The sequence below is a fragment of the Prunus dulcis genome, chromosome 8, assembly GCF_902201215.1.
Source record: "Prunus dulcis chromosome 8, ALMONDv2, whole genome shotgun sequence".
NCBI lineage: Eukaryota > Viridiplantae > Streptophyta > Magnoliopsida > Rosales > Rosaceae > Prunus > Prunus dulcis.
The window spans coordinates 14,623,432-14,645,240 of NC_047657.1; the positions used below are offsets into that span (position 1 = coordinate 14,623,432).

At 40.2% G+C, this 21,809-nt stretch overlaps 6 protein-coding genes and 1 pseudogene across 6 annotated transcripts; all 7 read left to right on the forward strand.

Annotated features, from left to right (window-relative positions):
- The first annotated feature begins 2,942 nt into the window (after nt 1–2,942).
- Nucleotides 2,943–4,955, forward strand: LOC117637400 (probable amidase At4g34880). The gene is made up of 5 exons (XM_034372279.1): nt 2,943–3,342; nt 3,438–3,652; nt 3,841–4,080; nt 4,177–4,375; nt 4,458–4,955. Exons 1-5 carry the CDS (start codon nt 3,046–3,048, stop codon nt 4,812–4,814), a joined length of 1,308 nt encoding a protein of 435 aa, XP_034228170.1. The 5' UTR covers nt 2,943–3,045; the 3' UTR covers nt 4,815–4,955.
- A 346-nt stretch (nt 4,956–5,301) lies between these two features.
- Nucleotides 5,302–5,755, forward strand: LOC117638561 (probable amidase At4g34880). Its single transcript, XM_034373669.1, has one exon. The coding sequence runs from the start codon at nt 5,336–5,338 to the stop codon at nt 5,753–5,755; it is 420 nt and encodes a 139-aa protein (XP_034229560.1). The 5' UTR covers nt 5,302–5,335.
- Nucleotides 5,756–8,397: 2,642 nt separating this feature from the next.
- Nucleotides 8,398–11,069, forward strand: LOC117638778 (probable amidase At4g34880). The gene is made up of 5 exons (XM_034373892.1): nt 8,398–9,058; nt 9,275–9,489; nt 9,571–9,807; nt 9,905–10,103; nt 10,316–11,069. The coding sequence occupies exons 1-5, from the start codon at nt 8,516–8,518 to the stop codon at nt 10,673–10,675; spliced, it is 1,554 nt and encodes a 517-aa protein (XP_034229783.1). The 5' UTR covers nt 8,398–8,515; the 3' UTR covers nt 10,676–11,069.
- A 251-nt stretch (nt 11,070–11,320) lies between these two features.
- Nucleotides 11,321–13,742, forward strand: LOC117638776 (annotated as a pseudogene).
- A 595-nt stretch (nt 13,743–14,337) lies between these two features.
- On the forward strand, nt 14,338–14,958 carry LOC117638190 (dirigent protein 15-like). Its single transcript, XM_034373320.1, has one exon. It carries the CDS (start codon nt 14,356–14,358, stop codon nt 14,923–14,925), a length of 570 nt encoding a protein of 189 aa, XP_034229211.1. The 5' UTR covers nt 14,338–14,355; the 3' UTR covers nt 14,926–14,958.
- Nucleotides 14,959–15,966: 1,008 nt separating this feature from the next.
- LOC117637699 (dirigent protein 23-like) lies at nt 15,967–16,806 on the forward strand. Its single transcript, XM_034372674.1, has one exon. It carries the CDS (start codon nt 16,096–16,098, stop codon nt 16,672–16,674), a length of 579 nt encoding a protein of 192 aa, XP_034228565.1. The 5' UTR covers nt 15,967–16,095; the 3' UTR covers nt 16,675–16,806.
- Nucleotides 16,807–20,209: 3,403 nt separating this feature from the next.
- On the forward strand, nt 20,210–20,818 carry LOC117638712 (dirigent protein 21-like). Its single transcript, XM_034373804.1, has one exon. It carries the CDS (start codon nt 20,210–20,212, stop codon nt 20,777–20,779), a length of 570 nt encoding a protein of 189 aa, XP_034229695.1. The 3' UTR covers nt 20,780–20,818.
- The last annotated feature ends 991 nt before the right edge of the window (nt 20,819–21,809 follow it).

A 21,809-nucleotide genomic window follows, 5' to 3' on the forward strand; every position in this document is an offset into this window, starting at 1 on the left:
AAGGTCGGTCGAGACTTGGGAGATCCCAGTGGCCTGTTTGATCTTCCTCTTCTTTTCCTTGCTGGTCAGCCCAGACTCCTCGGAGTCGGCTAGGATGGTGTTAATCCTTATGACCTTCTGAGGCAGCTCTTTGGCGGTGTCTCGATCTTCAATTCGTTGGATGGCCTGCTTCGCAATGAATTCTGTGCAGTGACCTTCTCTCACGAGTTCTTCAAGATGCGCTTTCCAAGCGAAGCAGTTGTTCGTAGTGTGTCCGTGCGTTCCATGGAAGGCACAGTATTTGCTAGTGTCCCTCTTGTCCGGATCTCCTTTCAATGGTGGTGGTCTTCTTACCCAAGGTTTGTTCTTCACTTGGGCTAAGATTTGATGTATGGGGATGGTGAACTTGGTATAGTTCTCTCCTGCCGTAGCCTCCTCTCGTAGGTGCGACCTGCGCTTGTCCTTGCTCCTGTTGTCGCCTCTTTGGCTTGCCCGTTTAGTCGGCTGATCTTCCTGCTTTGTAGACTTCTTTGCGGCGATTCGATCGTCATCCCAGAGCGCGTAGCGTTCCGCAGTCGCGTAGACCTCTGCCAGAGTCTGGCTGGGAGTGATAGTCAGCTCGCGGTACAAGTCGTGCTCAGCTGGAAGACCTTTCTTGAAAGCGGAGGACGCGATTCGGTCGTCACATCCTACAATGTTCGCCTTTTCGCCTTGAATCTCTTGATGTAATCTCGAAGGGATTCGTCAGACTTCTTGCGCAGGTTGTACAAGTGGTCAGGGTTCTTCTTGATTGTCCGGTAAGAGGTGTATTCTTTGGTGAAGACGTAAGCTAGCTCCTTGAAGCTGCTGATCGACCTGGATGGTAGGGTGTGGAACCAGTCTTGGGCTGCTCCTCGCAAGGTTATCGTAAATACCTTGCACATTAGCGCGTCGTCAGCCTGGTGGAGGATCATAACACTTTTGAAGTGTTTTAAGTGGCTCTCGGGATCGGAATCCCCTTTGAAGTGTATGAACGAGGGTGTCGAGAATCGCTTCGGGTGAACAGCCTGCTCGATATCGAGGGTGAAAGGCGTAGAGTTCACCTGGTCCATCTCCTTACGTAGTGAATCCTCGAAGTTTCCTCCGGTCTTCAAGTCTCGAAGTCGGTCATTCACGAGCTTCTCAACGTCCTCTGCACACATTGCTAGTTTGTTACGTTGGCGACCTCCACGGGATTGACTGACTTCCTCATTGTCCTCCGAGGGTCGACCTTCTCGCCTGCGCTGCCTAGTTGGAGTGTTGGTGGACTGCGCCTGCGAAAGATTCTCTGTAGCTTGTCGACGAGAATTGGTTCTTCGAGAGTGAGTAACGGAGCGTCTTTCCTCATGGTCCTCATTGTGAGGGTTATCCAACTGGCCTCCCTGGGGGCCTAGCCTTTCGAGAACGCTTCTCTGCGAGTAGATAGCTAAACGCCTTTCTTCGCGATCCTCGTTGCGATGGTTGTTTGGCTGACCTCCTTGGGGGCCTAGCCTTTGATGTACATTTCCCTGCGGGCCCAAGCGGGCACGGACGTCGAGTCGTCCACCGCGCGTTCGTCCAGCCTTCTCTCCTCGCCCGGTTGTCCAAGGCCAAGGTTTTGAGCAAAGCCTATTTGGTTGATGAGCTGCCTCATTAGATTGCTTTGGTCGTCCATTCTCTGAGCTAGCTGGTCAACTCTTAGATTAAGGTCTGCTTGACTTTCGTGGATCGGGAGGAGAGAAGTGTGTGGAGCCCAACTGCACACGGGCTAGGTTTTCATTGGAGGTGTATGCAGGAGCGTGCGTCGCGCGTGGAGGCAATAGAGGGAATGCTTGGAGTTGCTCCAAGACCGGCCCCGGGTCGGCGGTGGTAACGAGTCCACTTGATGGGAAGTTCCACCATGTTCGGCGGCGGTGGCCGGTGCGGTGGTGAGAGGAGGTGCCACCATGTCGATCGCGGGATCGTGGGTGGAGTGGCTTTGGGCCGTCGCGGATCTAGCCATCGCGGCGGCTTTGCCTCTCGTGTTCATGCTTCCAACCATGGTTGTTTGGAAGGCTTCGGTGGATTGGAAAATAGGAGGAACGGATTCCTTGAGCACGCGTTGAGTATAACTCGTGCTCTCAATGAAAGCACCAATTTGCGGGAGCAAATTTCCCCACGAGAATATTCGGTTCGGAAGATTCCCCTTTCTTCTTCGCCGCCTCTTTCTCCCTGCAAAATAGAACAAATAAGAGGACCACACCCGGGGGGTGTTGGCCAAAGGCCCTCCGATGCCTAAGTCAGTTCAATCGATCCGTAGAGAAACGATAGCTAAAATAGGGTACGGGATGTGTTTATAATATAAATCGGGCGGCCGGAGCCTTATGTAAAAGAGAGAGAGAAAAGAGGTGGCTAGGGTTTGAGAGGAATTTTCTGTAGAGATTTTAGTAGTAATTCTGACGTACCTCAACCCTTGTGTGTGGCTATGCTTTTATAGTGGTCTCGGAGGCTAGGGTTTCAGAGGAATAATTCCGTAGATGGAAGGGAATTATTCCTCCCCTTTTTGGGATTGATTTGATTAATTAGGGATTTGATTTATTATGGTAAATCAAATCCCTAATTGTGGTAGGCATCAAATCAAATCCCGATTCAATTAGGTAACTCCTCATTTAATTGGGGATCGTGGTAATTAACCAAATCAAATCTCAACCTAATTAGGTAACGTTCAATTTAATTGGATAATTCCCAATTAAATTGAGTAACTTCCAATTAGGTTGATCACTTCCCAATTTGGTCAAATAATCCCCAAATTGTAGGAATTATTTGACCTAAAGTTTGATTTAATTAGGTTCCCACAATCATCATGCTTTCCTCTCTTCCCATCATTGCTTCTCATTCTTCTATCCTTAGCTTCATTTAGGTCCCAAACTTTTTCTGTCCATGGGCTCTATATTAGAGAAGCTACAATCTCTGATCTCCGACTAGCTTTCAAACAGAACCAACTGACTTCAAGAAAACTTGTTGAGTTCTACCTTCAAGAAATCCACAGGCTCAACCCGGTCCTTAATGCAGTCCTAGAGGTGAACCCAGATGCCCTTCACCAAGCTGATAAGGCAGACTATCAGCGAAAGGCAAAGTGCCCCGGTTACTATTCTGGGTGGTATTCCTATCTTGCTCAAGGACAACATTGGAACCAAAGATAAGCTTAACACCACTGCTGGCTCATTGGCTCTGCTTGGCTCAGTTGTGCCTCGTGATGCCGGCGTGGTGAGCAAGTTAAGGAGCGCGGGAGCCATCATATTGGGGAAGGCTAGCTTAAGTGAGTGGTCTCAGTTCAGGTCTCTTGCAGCACCCGCTGGCTGGAGTGCCAGAGGTGGGCAAGGAAAGGTGAGCTTTGAAGTTCTTGTCAAATTCTTGTGAATAAGTATGGATTTTTCGCATAACTTGTAATTACAATTTCAATGCTCTATGATGGTGTGCAGAACCCTTATGTGCTATCAGCAACTCCCTGTGGATCAAGCAGTGGACCAGCAATTTCAGCTGCAGCAAATTTGGTAGCAGTATCAATGGGGACTGAGACTGATGGCTCCATATTATGTCCAGCAAGTTTCAACTCCGTTGTGGGCATAAAACCAACAGTTGGCCTCATCAGCCGTGCAGGGGTGATTCCGGTAACTCCCAGACAGGACACCGTTGGGTACGTGCTCTTAATCGAAACCAAACATTTCATTGTCTAGATTGTTCTACTCTGTTCCTCCGTCTCAATTAGAAAACTTAGCCCAAGAAAATTCTATTTGTGTTATGATGTTCTTTACTTGTTTCAACAACAATATATATTTCTGCAACCTTAGCTAATGTAGTATTATACTGTGTTGAATGTAATAGGCCCATCACCAGGACAGTTTCAGATGCCGTTCATGTTCTTGATGCCATTGTAGGCTATGATTACAATGATCAAGCAACCAGAGAAGCCTCCAAGTACATTCCAAGCGGTGGCTACAAACAATTTCTTCAGGCGTACGGGCTCAAAGGAAAGAGACTTGGAATAGTGAGGGATCCCTTCTTCACTTCAGGCAGCGGATCTCTCCAGCTTCAAGCGTTTGAGAAACATTTCCAGACTCTAAGGTAGCACTGTATGCACTTTCGAGCTCGTTACTAGTCCAATTGAACCAATTAAATGTAGTGTTTAACATGATACAATGTTCTTTCTGCAAATTGCAGGCAAGGAGGTGCTGTTTTGGTAGACCATTTACAAATAGCCAACATTGATGTTATCTTGAACTTCATTTTGAGTGGGGAAGCAACAGCATCACTGGCTGAGTTCAAGCTAGCCTTGAATGCATATCTAAAAGACCTGGTGGTATCTCCGGTTCGATCATTGGCAGATGTAATCGCCTTCAACCTCAAGTTCTCGGGTGTGGTAAGTAAATTATACACATGCACAATAAGTTCCCTATAATCCATGTTCAATGATGACCAATAAACTTGATTTTGCTGTGAAGGAATTGATCAAGGAATTTGGACAAGACATTTTTCTTGCTGCCCAAGCAACAAATGGGATAGGCAACAATGAAAAGGCAGCTTTGTTGAATCTAGCTAAGCTGACAAAATATGGGTTTGAGAAATTGTTGACAGACAACAGGCTAGATGCATTGGTGACTCCTGGTTCACATGTTTCCCCTGTGCTTGCAATTGGGGGTTTCCCAGGAATTAGTGTCCCTGCTGGATATGACAAGCAGGGTGTGCCCTTTGGCATAACCTTCGGGGGACTGAAGGGTTCTGAGCCAAAGCTGATCCAGATTGCCTATGGTTTTGAGCAAGCTACTAAAGTTAGGAAGGCTCCTACATTTTTGCCTTGATAATGATTTAGAATAGCTTTCAACCGAAGTTTACTTCTTTTGTTGCAGTCATGAACCAAGTGTGTTGTAATGTCATCTATAAATTACATGATACATCTTAGTTGGGACAAAATTTTGATAATTTCATGTTTACTTGAATTAGAGTGGGAGAAGTCAAGAACCGGAGAAATTGGGAATATGGTAGAGAATGAATAGTAACTCATCTAAATCCTGATTTTTCACATATTACGGATTTTAATGTGTAACCCGTATATAATTTTTGATTCATGAATCGGAATAGTTCTAGTCTCCAATCCAGATTCCACCAAAGTAAAGAAAAATAAGAAAAAAAGAATGATAAAATCAACTTTACTTGAACAAATACCTCAAGAACTTGGTGGCTTCGCCGGTTCAATCCTTGGCAGACGTGATAGCCTTCAACAATAAGAACTCAAAACTGATGAGTAAATAGGAGCAAAGTTTTATGTTACTTCCAAATTATGCTCAGAATTTGTCCTAAGTAATTGGTTGAGCTACCGGCAATGCAGGAGAAAGTGAAGGAGTATGGCCAAGGCCGACTCTTGGAAGCTGAAGCAACAAATGGGATTGGCAATGCAGAGAAGGCAGCGCTGGTAAACTTGGCAAAGCTATCCAAAAATGGTTTCGAGAAGCTCGTGACGAAGAAGAGGCTAGACGCAGTGGTGGCTCCATCTGCAGCCGTGTCGACGTTGCTCGCCATAGCAGGTTCCCCAGGTGTGGTTGTCCCAGCAGGATATACTAAAGATGGGGTACCGTTTGGCATCTCCTTTGGCGGGCTGAGGGGTTCGGAGCCAAAACTAATTGAGATAGCATACGGCTTTGAGCAAGCCACTAAGATTAGGAAGCCTCCTTCACTTAAAAAATTTCAAGATTTAGAGCCCCATTTTATTGGGGTATTGAAGCAAATGGGTGTACTATTGTAGTCTTATTGATCATTTAGATTTTATTACAACTGTTCTCTTGCCCTAATACATTTCTCTTTCAAATGTTGTAAGAGATTCAAGTTCAAATGGCTCTCCCAAATAATTTAAATAAAAAAAAACAGAAATTCTATTAAAATTGAAAACTATTAATTACTTGTTTTCTATGATAACCTTTTCATTTGTTTAATCACTGGAATGCATCATGATTTGACCGCAATACCAATACATTTAGCATTAAGAGTACAAGTGAGAGTCTAAACTACAAGAGAGTTGATGAAAGGTATGAAATTATTTTATTTTATTTGTTAATGTTTACAAGTCAAGGTTCTTTTTCACCGTGCTAGACTTGGTTGGCAAAAAATATGCATGATTTAGACATTATAAACATGATCCATAACCATAAGAAACATAATATAACTAACTAAATAATAAGCCTAAGTAAAATTCCTATCCCGTGAGAATTAACCAATTGAATATCATCTATTCAAATTGCTCTTTGATCAATAGCAGCATAAATATGCAACATTAAAAATAATTGGAAAAAAATAAGAAGAATCTGTTACATATTCCTTTGGAAATCGCACTAGACAAAAAAATTGAGAGAGAAGAGAGGTAGTGATTCCCAAGGGAATATGTAACAGATTTATTTTTCTAAATTTTTAAAACAAAGGGAAAGGAAGGAAACAGCACAACTAAGGCTGGATACGGTTCGGTTTGGATCAATTTTTGCCTCAAATTATAATCGAATCTGGTACTATTTATCTGGTTTGGTTCGGTTTGGTTTTAACAAAAAATTTTCAAAAACTGTCTGGTTCGGGTTGAATCGGTTCCGATTCGATTCCAATTCGGTTCGGTTTTGAACCGGATTATTAAAATTATTTTTTTTAAATTATTTAATTTCATATAAAAATAAATATTAAAGGTAGAAAAGAGAGATGTTTTGAAATTGAACTTGGATAAATATTAGTTATGATATTAAAAATATAGTATTGAATATAAATAAATATTGAAATTATATTTTTTTAAATTTGACAAATTCGGTTTGGCCCAGTCTGATTTTTGAAGACATAATCGGATCCAAAACTGGTCCAAACCAGTCCGGTTCAATTTTTGACCGGTTGTTAACTTTTTGGTCAACTCAGTTTTTTTCCCCTTTTTTTCGGTGTGGTTCGACTCGGACTTCCGGTTTGCAGGTTTGAATGCCCACCCCTAAGCACAACTATGTATAGCCGCCCGGCTGTACTATGTATAATTTTTTTTTAAAAGAACGCTACCAGCCCCTAAGTGCCACGTGTCAAAACAGTAAAGCTTATTTGTTTTTATATATTTTATAAATAAAAAAAAAAAAGGAAAAACTGTATAGCCGCACGGCTCTACTATTTTTTTTTTATAAAAATTCAAAAATATAGTATAGCTGGGCGGCTATACTATTTATATATATATATATACCCGCCCAGCTCCTAAGCGCCACGTGTCAAGTAGGTAAAGCTGGACGGCTATACTATTTTTTTAAAAAGTTTCAAAAAACGCGTATTGCCGCCCGGCTATACTATTTTTTTGAAAAACAATTAGGAAAAATTGTGTACAGCCTTGCGGCTATACCTTTTAAAATATATATATATATTATTTTTACTCAGTAATATGTGAGAATTATGTGTATAATACGTGAATTTTATGTGTCTAACTAAAAGTTTTGTAAAAAATACATATATTAAACATGAAAAATACGTGCGTACATGTATAATACAATATTAAACGTAAAAGTACTAAAATATTTATACGGGTAATAACTCTGGAAAAGTACAAAATCAAAAAGGGACAATATATACTAGCGTAATGGCCTAATAGTAATGGATAGGGCTCTTGACCTATGGAGAAATTTAATTAAGACACCCAAACGATTTCACAAAAGACTTAACAAATAGCAATTAAATACTTTGTGGACTTTTTCTTTAATTTTTATATATTAAATAATAATTAAAATATAATTACTAAGGAAAGTGATTAAAAAAGGCTAAGATATTACTTGATTACATGTAGTAAATTAAAGAAGTAGGCCAAAAAACAAAAGGAAAGACACAAATTTTATATTTTTAAAATATTAAAAATTAAAAAAAAAATAGTATAGCCGCACGGCAGTACTTTGTATATATTAAAAAAAGAACGCTCCTAGCTCCTAGGTGCCATGTGTCAAAACAGTAAAGAATATATATATTTAAACATTAGGAAAAACGGGTATAGCAGCACGACTATATTATTATTTTATATATATATATATAGACCCACCCAGCGCATAAGCGCCACGTGCCAAACAGGAAAATCCGGGCGGCTATACTTTTTTTATAAAAAAATTTGAAAAAACGAGTATAGCCGCTTGGCTATACTAAGTCTCGAAACAAAAACCATCGCTTTCAAACTTATCCGAACTTGTTCCAAAACCATTCGCAAGCCTCGAACCCTAACTGTAAACCTATTGTAGGGCACTTAGGATTCGATTAGGGTTAGATAATCACATAACTTGACACATGGCTTTACGATTTAGGTTTCGCTCTCAATCTTGAGCTCTATGGAGTTTTAATTAAGGGCTTAATTAGTAAATTAATTGAATTTTTGCTTGATTAGTACATGGGTACTCAATTATGGCTTAATTAGTTTGGGAGAAGAAATGGCTTCCCCAGTTTCAGTTTCGGTACTCTGAGAAAGGGATTTATCGGCCGATATCTCATACCTCAGCCCAGTTGTGTTTCAAAGTTTGAAGTTATGAACTCTGTGAGTCTGCAGCTAGTCCACTGCTTACTTGTGATTCTTCTGTTTACATTGTCATCTGGGCCACAAACAATTACAGGGCAAGGGTTCTCAATCAGGGAAGCCACCATAGATGATCTCCAACTTGCTTTCAAGCACAACCAGCTCACCTCAAGGCAACTTGTCCAATTTTACCTTGGAGAAATCACCAGACTCAACCCTTTCCTCAAGGGGGTCATAGAAGTGAACCCGGATGCGCTTGACCTTGCCGAAAAGGCTGACTACGAGCGCAAGACCAAGCCACCATCTGTGCCACTCTCTAAGTTGCATGGCATTCCCATTCTGGTCAAGGACAACACTGCAACCAAGGACAAGTTGAACACCACAGCTGGCTCTTATGCTCTGCTTGGCTCTGTTGTGCCCCGGGACGCCGGCGTGGTGACCAAGTTGAGGGAGGCTGGGGCCATCATACTGGGAAAGGCCAGCTTGAGTGAGTGGTCCAATTGGAGGTCCAATAGTGCACCTTCCGGTTGGAATGCCAGAGGTGGCCAAGGAGTGGTGAGTTGATATATATCATACAATTATCACTTGTTTGATTAATTTAAAGGGTTAAGTTCTCTCATGATATTTGGTATGGTTGCGAAACTGTCAATCTCAAACAGACAGTCAAACAAGAGTCCGCCTGTTGATCTGTATGGTATGAGACCATTTTTATAATTTAAACTGTACAAGGAAAAAAACATCAGTAGACTAAGCCAGTTTGGTGGAGTGCAGAACCCGTACAATTTTGAGGAGACGCCTGGCGGCTCAAGCAGCGGGTCAGCAATATCAGTGGCAGCAAGTCTGGTAGCAGTGGCACTGGGGACTGAGACAGATGGATCAATTTTAAGTCCATGCAGTTATAACTCAGTAGTTGGCATCAAACCAACAGTTGGTCTTACTAGTCGAGCAGGAGTTGTCCCGATCTCCCCGAGACAGGACACAGTTGGGTATGTAGCATTAATTTTGGATACCTTTAATAGTCAGATGACTAGTTTTTTCTCATTGTTTTTTGGTGTTGGATTGAGCAGGCCCATCTGTAGGACAGTATCAGATGCTGCTTATGTTCTTGACGTCATTGCAGGCGCTGACAACATTGATATTGCAACAATTGAGACATCGAAGTACATTCCTGAGGGTGGCTATGCACAATTTCTCAAATGCGATGGACTTGGAGGAAAGAGATTAGGGATATTGAGAGCCTTCTATGACTTGGAGGATGACCCTTTCTTGACTCAAATTTTTGAAAAACATCTCAACACACTGAGGTAAGCAGGTTTCCATCCTCTAGTATTAGTCTCAACTGGAGACATATATCCTCCATCCATTCTGATTACGCAATAAGTTCTGGTATGTTTAATTTAGGAATGGAGGTGCTATTTTGGTAGACCATTTGGAAATAGCCAATTTGGACAAAATCGTGTTCGATATTGTAAGTGATGAACAGACTGCATTGTCTGCTGAGTTCAAAATATCCTTAAACACATACCTTAAGGATTTGGTGGCTTCCCCAGTGCGATCCTTGGCAGATGTGATAGCCTACAACAATAAAAACTCGAAATTGGTGAGTAAATAGGATCAATTTGATGTACTTTTCAATTTGCAGCCTCTTACTGTCTGTTCTCAAAGACTTGCTTTACATGCTTGAGTAGTTGAGTGTGTTATATATATATATATACCTGGGCTAATGCATTCATACACATACATTTTGCACATATTTGGTAATCCCTAGATAAGTTCATGTACTAAAAGATCATGCTTAATGATCATTCACAGGAAAAGATCAATGAATATGGACAAGATCTCTTAGAAGAGTCTGAGAAGACTAATGGAATAGGACCAAAAGAGCTGGAAGTGTTGTCAAATTTAGAAAGACTGTCTAGAGATGGATTTGAGAAGCTAATGACAGATAAGAGCCTAGATGCCTTGGTGACTTATTCTAGCACTGCTTCTTCTATCCTTGCAATTGGTGGGTTTCCGGGCATTATTGTGCCGGCAGGATTCCATGACACTGAAAAATACCCTTTTGGAATCTGCTTTGGGGGGCTAAAGGGTTCAGAGCCAAAGCTGATTGAGATTGCATACGCGTTTGAGCAAGCAACTAAGATCAGGAAGCCTCCACCTGTTGGTTCTTAAGACCAACTTATCTCTAGCACAGCCACTCTCACTCCTGAAGTTTAGTCCTCAATCCCCACCATAGCTCCAGCCACTGAAAGACCCAGCCTAGCCGCTCAAGAGCACCTCCAAGGAAATCACTAGCATTTCCATTGAGTTAAAAGAGTAAAGTTCAGTTATGCTGCTAATGGCCCATGATGGGCTGCATCTCAAGTCAATTGACATTGCGGTAGTATTTCAAACAAAACAAAATCATACTGCTCATGAATAATCTGTGTGCCATTTGTTTTGATGTGGGCTAAATGTCCAAGGTTATGTAATAAGTCACTAATTCCACCTACTTACTATGGCTGATGTATTATAACCCTGATAAGCATCTTCCCAAATCCAAATAGACGAGACAAGATCGATTAAATCTCAAATACAAGCAATTAAGCAGTAGAAGCTATATTTACTAGAAGAGAGACGGCCAAGGCTATGAATTGGTCATAGGCAAGGCAACTTTTTATAACCAAGTAAAATGCTAAAAATCGTTTCTGTATATATCTGGACTATCTTCTTCTCGAATATTCGTAAAATGCTGCAGAGTTTAGCCGATTATGGATTCATTGCCATATGCTCTTAGCCTTGTTATTGTTGTATTTTATTGCACAATGGCATGCATTTAACTAAAGCATCTTGTAAAAACTTGAACTAGGCTACAAAGAGACCATGCCCGATTAAGATTAAGAAACTGTCATTGGTCCAAAGATTTTGTTTATATAAATTGTAGCTGGTGGAACTCCTCTGAGCAAATCAAATCAGCCACTACATCACTTCAATGGCTGCAAAATCACCATCATGCTTTCCTCTCTTCCCATCTTTGCTTCTCATTCTTCTGTCCTTGGCTTCATTTGGGTCCCAAACTTTTTCTGTCCATGGGCTCTATATTAGAGAAGCTACAATCTCTGATCTCCAACTAGCTTTCAAACAGAACCAACTGACTTCAAGAAAACTTGTTGAGTTCTACCTTCAAGAAATCCGCAGGCTCAACCCGGTCCTTAATGCAGTCATAGAGGTGAACCCAGATGCCCTTTACCAAGCTGATAAGGCAGACTATCAGCGAAAGGCAAAGGGCCCCGGTTACTATTCTGGGTTACATGGCATTCCTATCTTGCTCAAGGATAACATTGGAACCAAAGATGAGCTTAACACCACTGCTGGCTCGTTGGCTCTTGGGTCAGTTGTGCCTCATGATGCCGGTGTGGTGAGCAAGTTGAGGAGCGCAGGAGCCATCATATTGGGCAAGGCTAGCTTAAGTGAGTGGGCTCAGTTTAGGTCTCTCGCAGCACCCGCTGGTTGGAGTGCCAGAGGTGGCCAAGGAAAGGTGAGCTTTGAAGTTCTTTTCAAATGCTTGTGAATTAGTATGGATTTTGTGCATAACTTGTAATTACAATTTCAATCCTCTAATGGTTGTGTGCAGAACCCTTATGTGCTATCAGCAACTCCCTGTGGATCAAGCAGTGGCCCAGCAATTTCAGCTGCAGCAAATTTGGTAGCAGTATCTCTGGGGACTGAGACTGATGGCTCCATATTATGTCCAGCAAGTTTCAACTCAGTTGTGGGCATCAAACCAACAGTTGGCCTCACCAGCCGTGCAGGGGTGATTCCGGTAACTCCCAGACAGGACACCGTTGGGTACATGCACTTAATCGAAACCGAACATTTCATTCTCTGGATTTTTCTACTCTGTTCCTCTATCTCAGTTAGCAAACTTAGCCCAAGAAAATACTATTTGTGTTATGATGTTCATTGCTTGTTTCAACAACAACATATACTTCCGCAACCTTAGCTAATGTAGTATTATACTGTGTTGATTGTAATAGGCCCATCACCAGGACAGTTTCAGACGCCGTTCATGTTCTTGATGCCATTGTAGGCTATGATTACAATGATCAAGCAACCAGAGAAGCCTCCAAGTACATTCCAAGCGGTGGTTACAAACAATTTCTTCAGGCGTACGGGCTCAAAGGAAAGAGACTTGGAATAGTGAGGGATCCCTTCTTCACTTCAGGCAGCGGATCTCTCCAGCTTCAAGCGTTTGAGAAACATTTCCAGACTCTAAGGTAACACTATACGCACTTTCGAGCTCATTACTAGTCCAATTAAAACAATTAAATGTAGCGTTTAACATGATACAATGTTCTTTCTGCAAATTGCAGGCAAGGAGGTGCTGTTTTGGTAGACCATTTACAAATAGCCAACATTGATGTTATCTTGAACTTCAATTTGAGTGGGGAAGCAACAGCTCACTGGCTGAGTTCAAGCTAGCATTGAATGCATATCTAAAAGACCTGGTGGTATCTCCGGTTCGATCATTGGCAGATGTAATCACCTTCAACCTCAAGTTCTCGGGTGTGGTAAGTAAATTATACACATGCACAATGAGTTCCCTATAAACCATGTTCAATGATGACCAATAAACTTGATTTTGCTGTGAAGGAATTGATCAAGGAATTTGGACAAGACATTTTTCTTGCTGCCCAAGCAACAAATGGGATAGGCAACAAAGAAAAGGCAGCATTGTTGAATCTAGCAAAGCTGACAAAATATGGGTTTGAAAAATTGTTGACAGACAACAGACTAGATGCATTGGTGACTCCTGGTTCAGATGTTTCCCCTGTGCTTGCAATTGGGGGTTTCCCAGGAATTAGTGTCCCTGCTGGATATGACAAGAAGGGTGTGCCCTTTGGCATAACCTTTGGGGGACTGAAGGGTTCTGAGGCAAAGCTGATCCAGATTGCCTACGGTTTTGAGCAAGCTACTAAAGTTAGGAAGGCTCCTACATTTTTGCCTTGATAATGATTTAGAATAGCCTTCAACCGAAGTTTACTTCTTTTTTTCTTTTTTTTTTTGCAATCGTGAACCAAGTGTGTTGTAATGTCATCTATAAATTACATGATACATCTTAGTTGGGACAAAATTATGATAATTTCATGTTTACTTGAATTAGAGTGGGAGAAATCAAGAACTGAAGAAGTTTGGAATATGGTAGAGAATGAATAGTAACTCATCTAAATCCTGATTTTCCACGTATTACGAATTTTAATGTGTAACCCTCATATAATTTTTGATTCATGAATCAGAACAGTTCTAATCTCCAATCCAGATTCCACCAAAGTAAGGAAAAATAAGCGACATATCATATATTGTCGTTCATATATGGTAACCTGAATTAAACAACAAAGAAAATATCCATCTTTTGACTAATTAAGAAGAAAATAAGTTGGTAAAAGAGTTGGTGCCCCTAACAATACCCTTCTTTTATTCCTTATAAGTTACTAAATATCAGAGAATTTATGAATTGAAATAGTTCTTGGTTCTTAATCTCCATTCCAGACAAGTACAGAAAATTAAGCAAAATATATGTCATATCTGATCTCCCCATTCATATATGGTAACTGAAATTATAAAACAACAGAGAGAAATCTTCCTCTTTAGGACTGATTAAGCAGAAAATATAGTTTTGCCTTAATAGTTATTATCATATAAGACTAATTACCACAAAATGAATCACAATGAACATGAAACAATGTAACGGCTAGGATCATCCAACTCCAAACCAATCACAAATTTTGATCTGCTACATAAGACAGCACCTCAACCCCATCTGTCCCCACACACAAACAAACAAATACCGACAAACCAAAAAATAAATAAAAATGGAATGCAGTCGATTCGTCCTCGTTTTGGCTTTGACTCTCACCGCGATCACACCAACACTCTCTACCTACCACTCCGCCACGCTCCTCAACGTCCGCCACAGAGAAAAAGTCACGCGCCTCCACTTCTACCTCTTCGACATCATCAGCGGCACCAAACCCAGCGCAGTAGAAGTCGCCCGTCCGAAGGGCACAAAATACGACAAGTCGGCGACGCCATTCGGCAGCGTGTGGGCCATCGACGACGCGCTCCGTGAGGGCCCCGAGTTCACTTCAAAAGTGGTCGGGAATGCGCAGGGGCTCTACGTGTCATCCGTCCAGGACGAGAACAGCTTAGGGCTAGTGATGTACGCGGATTTCGGTTTTACGACGGGTAAGTTTAACGGGAGCTCCTTCAGCGTGTTCTCGAGGAACCCGATCATGGAGCCGGGGGAGCGTGAGCTGGCAGTCGTGGGAGGGAGAGGGAGGTTTAGAATGGCGAAAGGTTTTGTCAAGGTGAAAACACAATTTTTGAATGTTACCAACGGTGACGCCATTCTTGAGTACAGGGTTACTCTAGTTCATTATTGAATTGAGCAATGTTGATCATGGAAATAATTTTTGGTTTACTGGAATTATTAAATTAAATAAACCAGCCATTATAACATGAACTTTGTGTTAATTACTAATTCCCACAAATTACAATTGGTGATTGGATTTATATGAAAGAAAAATATAACAAATGTTGTTAATTAATCGATGAAAAGGAATACTTGAGACAGTCGCTCATGCTCGCATGTGTACTTGAGACAGTTGACAAAAATAGAAATTTAGGTAAACAAACATGCATATATAGATAGCATCCCATTTGAATTTCGGGTTCCTTAGTTACGCAACAGCCATGCATGTATGTTTTTATTCCAAACAAAGTAAAAAAAAGAAAAAAGAATTTCTGGATTTGTTTGGGTCGGCAAGAAATAATATAGGCCAACCAACTTTTTCGTGCAATTATGAAACTTTGATTTATATGATGGTGACAAGGCCACCGCCACTCCTTCCTTACCCATTAATTTTTTTCATTGTGCTTTTCTATATTTTCAATTTGAGGTTTAAACCCTGTTTAGTAATTGTAGAAAACTTTGTTTCTTTTCAATTCTGGATAGGAAAAACTATGATATCATCCATGTATCGTAACTACGAACCTATTTTCTCAATTTTTTTTAAGGACTTTTTTTCTATATTAAAATGGGCGATAATATATTAAATTCACACACACTACACGAATGTTAAGACCAAAACCCAAGAACATTTGCTCCAAACCACTACACTAGTAAGTCATTTGCAATCCATTTTCTCTTTTAGTCTCTGTTTTTGTTTTGCTTGCTTCACATTTGTAATTACAATTTTAGGAACAAAATTTATGGGTCCCCTACTAAAAAAATGCCCTAATCTGTCTTACTTTTATTATTTTCGTTAATGAAAGATCAGAAGTTTTATTATTAATATTTTTTTCGAAAATATTAAAAGAAATTTAGACACTCTAAATTGAAAACCCTAGCTGTGTTTTTGACTTGTTTTTTCTTTGTGGAGAGTTGAGACACAATCCTGGTGAAAGAAGAGAGTTGGCCACTTATAGCTAGTGGGCCCCAATGAAAATCTTCTTCTAGTTGATGGGTAGCTTAACGGCGTTTGAACTCTCGCCCATTATTTAACCCAGTTCGCAAACCCAAACCCAGCAAACACCCTCCAAAACTACACCCAATGGCAAACTCAGCAACCCCTCTGATTTTGCTCATGCTCATCTCTCTACTGGCAGCCATTGAAGGAGCTCAAAACTCCACAGAGCTGAAGTGGGCCAAGAAGCTCAAGACGAGAAAGAAGACGACGTCGTCGGAGACAGTGACCAACCTCCAGTTCTACTTCCACGACACTCTCAGCGGGAAGACCCCAAGCGCCGTGCGTGTAGCCCAAGCCACAGACACCGAGAAGTCCCCCACCCTTTTCGGAGCTTTGCTTATGGCGGATGACCCGCTTACTGAAACACCCGACCCGAACTCCAAGCTCGTGGGTCGGGCCCAAGGACTGTACGGGTCATCTTGCCAGCAAGAGCTTGGGCTGATTATGGCCATGAACTTTGGGTTCACGGATGGCATGTACAACGGTAGCTCGATTAGTATTCTGGGTAAGAACTCGGCTATGAACCCGGTTCGGGAGATGCCGGTCGTGGCTGGAACCGGGGTTTTCCGGTTGGGCCGGGGGTATGCGATTGCCAAGACACATTGGATTGATTTTACCACGGGTGATGCAATTGTTGGGTACAACGTTACTGTAATTCACTAGAGTGAGTTACTTTATCTTTCGATATTTCATCCGTCTACTACTTGTTTTATTTACTTTTATAGTCGAATAATGTCATTTATGTCATCTACTTTGCTTAATGTTGAGCCGTGATATCTATTTTCTTAGAGTCTCTCATTCTTTCTCATACGCTTCACAATATGAATCAACGGTCAAAAATCACCAATAAAAAAATTGCTATTTTTTATGCTCATCATCTTATTTTCTTTAGGTTGGTGAACTAAATTCTGTGTTAGAAAATTGACATCAAAAGCATATTGAAATAGCTTTTTGATGACTGGTCAATATAAAGCTTTTCTATGCCTTGATAATTTTATGTGATCCAAGAAGTTGGTAGCATTAAAAGGTCTTATCAAATTATGGAACGATTTTCTCTCAGTATTTCAGCCCTGCGGTTTGGATTCCTATCAATTCTCTTCCACATCTTTTCATGTAATATAGGGAATAAAAACCCACCACTTGCAATGTGACTCTTCCCTTTGTTTTGGTCCTTTGGAGATTCGACACCTGTCCAAACATCTCAAACCTTCTTCTTGTGACATTTTTTATATTAGAATAAAGAAAATTGCATCTGAAAAAAGTAATTTGCATGGTTAATGAACATAGATATGTTGAAGCAAAGAATCATTTTTGATAATAAATCATATTAGGCAGGCAGATGTAATTGGTTAGCTTTATTGTCTGATTTGCCATCACAAAAAAATAAAGGAAATGAAAGTGATTTGGCCATGCAAAAACAAACACCTTTTTTGGCCTCGATTTTTCATGACAATGAGTGATTCTTCTCCACGATATGTCATCCTTGTCATGACAATTTAATTTCACTTCAATAAATTTGTCTAAAGTAAATCTTGCCGGGTCCGCCACTATGCATTGTGATGATGAATATGTTTGGACTTTACACTACTTTTTTATTCTTTAAATTTAAAAGATATTTATAGGGCAATTTTCACCTTACTACGGTAAAATTTATCGACTTTTAGAGTTCGATATATCAAATTTTTTCTATCTCAGTTGCATACACAAAGTTGATTTTCTCATCAGTTTCAACTTTCATGCATGTCGTCAATCTTTTTTTTGTTAATAGGTATGTTAACTGCTGACATTGCAATAAATATGTCACGTAGACTCACTCATATTATGTCATATGGACCACATATATTATTAATTAATTAAAATCTTAAAATTAAATATAAATAAATAAATTCCTCACTCCCCCTTGGCCCCCCATTAAACCCACATCCCCAAAGCCCAACGCCACCATTAGACACAGACCTATGACTTGTACAACCTGGGCCATAGCCCAGGTGAGTTTTTTTATTTATTTCTTATAGTTAGTGTTAATGTTAATCCCATTTATAGCAGAAATATTAATTCGAACTAATTGGATAATTGTAGTGTTACCTCTAGTTGTCGTCTGTCTATCTGACTCTATCTATGTGATGATAAATTTTCATTTTTGAAATTTCTTATGAATTTTCTTTTCTCTTAATTCATTTTTGTTCATCATGGTAGACCTTACCTGGCATTGTTGGTGTAAAAAATGCCTTTTAAATAAATAAAATAAAAATGATATGTTCTTAAATTAAATTTATATATATATCTATATATATGATCAATTCCATAAGCCTAAAATAAAACAGTTTAATAAGGTAAATCTAGCCCACCCCATTTTCAAATCTTGGGTCTGTCCCTGGCCACAATACAACCAGCCAAGATCCACCCCCAGCCCTACCCGAGACCCATCCAAATTCTCTCTCTCTCTCTCTCTCTGCAAATTCAAAAATTGAAAATTTAATTAATTAATTAAAACACTTTTCATCTGGGGGGTTGCGGGTGGGTTCTGGGTTTTGTGGGGGTGAGTTGCGTGCTGGGTTGGGGTTTGGGTTTTGAAGAGGTAGGACGAGGAGGAGGAGGATGAGGTCTTGTGGGTGGTCATGGGGAAAGAGAAGTTTTTTGGGTGTCTTGAGAAGGGTTGACTGGGGTTCTGGGTTTGATGGGAGAACAAGGAGAGCGAAAATTTGCTCGGGCACATTTGTTGCCACGTCAACAGTTAACAGACTTGGTAACAGAAAGATTGACGATATGTATGAAAGTGGTAAGAAAATCAACTTTATGTACGCGACTGAGACGGAAAAAATTTGATGTATCGAACTCTAAAAGTCAATAAACTTTACCATAGTAAAATGAAAATTACGCATATTTATATTAACCCAAAAACAAACAAACATTTGAACAACGGCAACTTATATGGAGCGAAAAGATTGTTTTCATGATGATTATAAGTCTAGAGTATTGTGTAGGCGATTGACCGTAACATTCTTTTTATAACTTATACTAAATGAGACTACCAGAGAAATTTGTATGTCACATGAGGTGGAAGATAGACAAAAAATAAGAATAAAGGACATGTACTCTTATGACAAGAAAGTTTTAGTTTATATATTAATTTGAGAAGATTAAGCAGAAATTATCTCTTCTTTTTTTTGTTTTTTTTTTCTTATCAAAGTTAGGAAGGGGGAGGGGGAAAAACTCACATGGGTACCACATGAGCTTGAACTCAGGATCACTTTAGAAGCACACCAAAAACTTGGGTCAATCCAACTAACACCCAATTGGTAAGAAGAAATTATCACATAGAAATGTTGTGTATAATCCCTCACAAAGTTGATCGCTAATCGCATAACTAGCATAAGGAAGTTGAATCTGAGGAGTTGAATGTGAGAAAGTTCTAGTCTATATATTTGGATGTAAAGTTTGCCAATTTGAGTCATCAACTGGAGTTGCTCCTCTTTGTCACGGATATGCTCAACCAAACAATAAAATGTCAGGATTTTAAAACCCGAACCTCTTAAATAAGATATTATCTCTAATGTCTTATTAATCTCCAATGGTCATACAAAGTACAAAAAGGTGAGAGGATTTGAGCATGAATTAGTCCAGATACAGTAAAGATCCTCCCTTAGTATTGCCGGCTACAACGTGGAATTGTTTATGCTATCCCACTCCATTCAAACTCAAGCTTTATTTAAAATATATATCTTAACAAGTGTCGTAAATGAGATTTGAAGTTAGATCTTCTTTAACGAAGTGCGTCGTTAGGTCAAATAATCATTAGCACCCATGCTTAGGTTTAGATCAAAGGAACTTACCCTACAACTCCTTTAATGATAATCCAATGCCTACTAAGACCCACTAAAGTGTCTTTGGTTTGGTGTTGAACTTTGTTTGTCATGTAAAACATTGGATTATGATAAGCCAAAGTATTGCATCCACCATCATTGTTTCCTCCAGTCCAATTGCTTTTTCTCCTCTTCTTTTTTTTCTTGAATTTTTATGACTTTACCTCCCGCCATGAAATAAGGACCACATCAGTGCATTTGATTATGCAAATTGAAATTAAAATTCACGTTAAGGAGAGAATAAGGTTAGATGCTTCCACAGTTCCACTATAAAATCCCTCCTTGCCCTTCAAAGTTTTCTCAATTGAGAGATGCATACACAGAGAGACACAAAAATGGGAAAGGTTGGTCCAGTATTTCTAAACCTTTTGCTCTCACTATGCCTAGCCATGCCAATGGTACAAAGCACCATTGAAGGACCTGAGATTGAGCAATGGTTTCAAAACCTTCATCTAGCAAAACAGAAGCTGACCCGTCTGCACTTCTACTTCCACGACGTCGTTTTGGGCCCAAGCCAGACCTCAGTGGGGGTAGCCCGAGCACCCAACACCTTCAAATCACCCACCTTGTTCGGGCTAGTCAACATCTTTGACAACCCGCTAACCAAAGGACCCGAACCCACATCTGAACTCTTGGGTCGAGCTCAAGGGCTCTACGGGTTTGCCTCCCAAGAGGAAGTGAGTCTTCTTATGTCTCTGAACTTTGTTTTCACAAGTGGCAAGCACAATGGGAGCAGCCTCACCGTTTTGGGTCGTAACCCAGTTGTGCATTCAGTCAGAGAGTTGCCAATAATCGGTGGAACTGGTGTTTTCCGATTGGCACGTGGGTTTGCGTTGGCCAAGACTTATTTTATTAATACTACTCTTGCCATTGTTGAATACAATGTTGTAGCTCTGCATTATTGACTGAGAAGAGTGGTGGAAATCGTGGGTTGGTTTGCTATTTGTTTAACAGTTTTTTCGTGCTTTGCTGCATTTAAATATGTTATACAAAGTTGGGACTTCCTGGAGATATTTGTATTTTCTATTGGGTTTCTTTATGTCACCACACACACCGCATGGCATGAAAATAATAATATTAAAGACGCAAAAGAATTTCTTGTATTTCAGTCGCCAAATAATATGGCGAATGACATAAACAAGTATAACATTAGCACGTGCATAAGTTTAAAACCCTAACTTTTGAGATAGGTTTTGAAGCCCCTTAACATTCTCGTTTGAAATATTCTTATGGAAGGATAAAGTATGAAGCCAACCCACCTTACAAGTCCATTTACTGGTTTCTTTGTTCTTTTTTCTTTTCTAAAATAGAATTATTCACCCACAACAAATTAACGTGACAACAATGAACTAGCCACAACTACATATCGAACTCACCAATCAAGCGATGACAAGCGGACACAACAAGTAGCAGATGACCATGGACTAGTTGGTTTGTTTTTTTTTGTTTTTTTGTTTTGGCAGTATCTTTGATCAATGATAATTGCAGTATGGGAACGAAACAAGGTAATACCATTTAAACCCACCAACTGCTCCAAACCCTAACCTTGTCTCCAATGATTTATACAAAACAGCATCAATACCCTAAACTAAAAACATCTGAAAGGATATGCGACTTTCATGGGCTTGTTAAATCTTGGCACCTTGCTGGCAGAATGTTAGCAATTGGCCCTTTCTAAGACCCCATTGTGAAGTGACGACACATGACTCATAAATTATGTTCTTTTTCATTTTTTTCTATCGGTTGGTATACAGGCATTTTTGGACTAGATATACTGACCACATTGTTGACCACATATATCGTAGAGGTAAGACCCACTTCCATAGGTAGGTCTCAAAAGAAAGTATAGAGGCGGATCTCAGCTCAAGTAGAGTTTAATTCTTATTAAACATCTGTTCTACCACTGTTTTTTAGAGGATCTAGCTGCTGGCATGA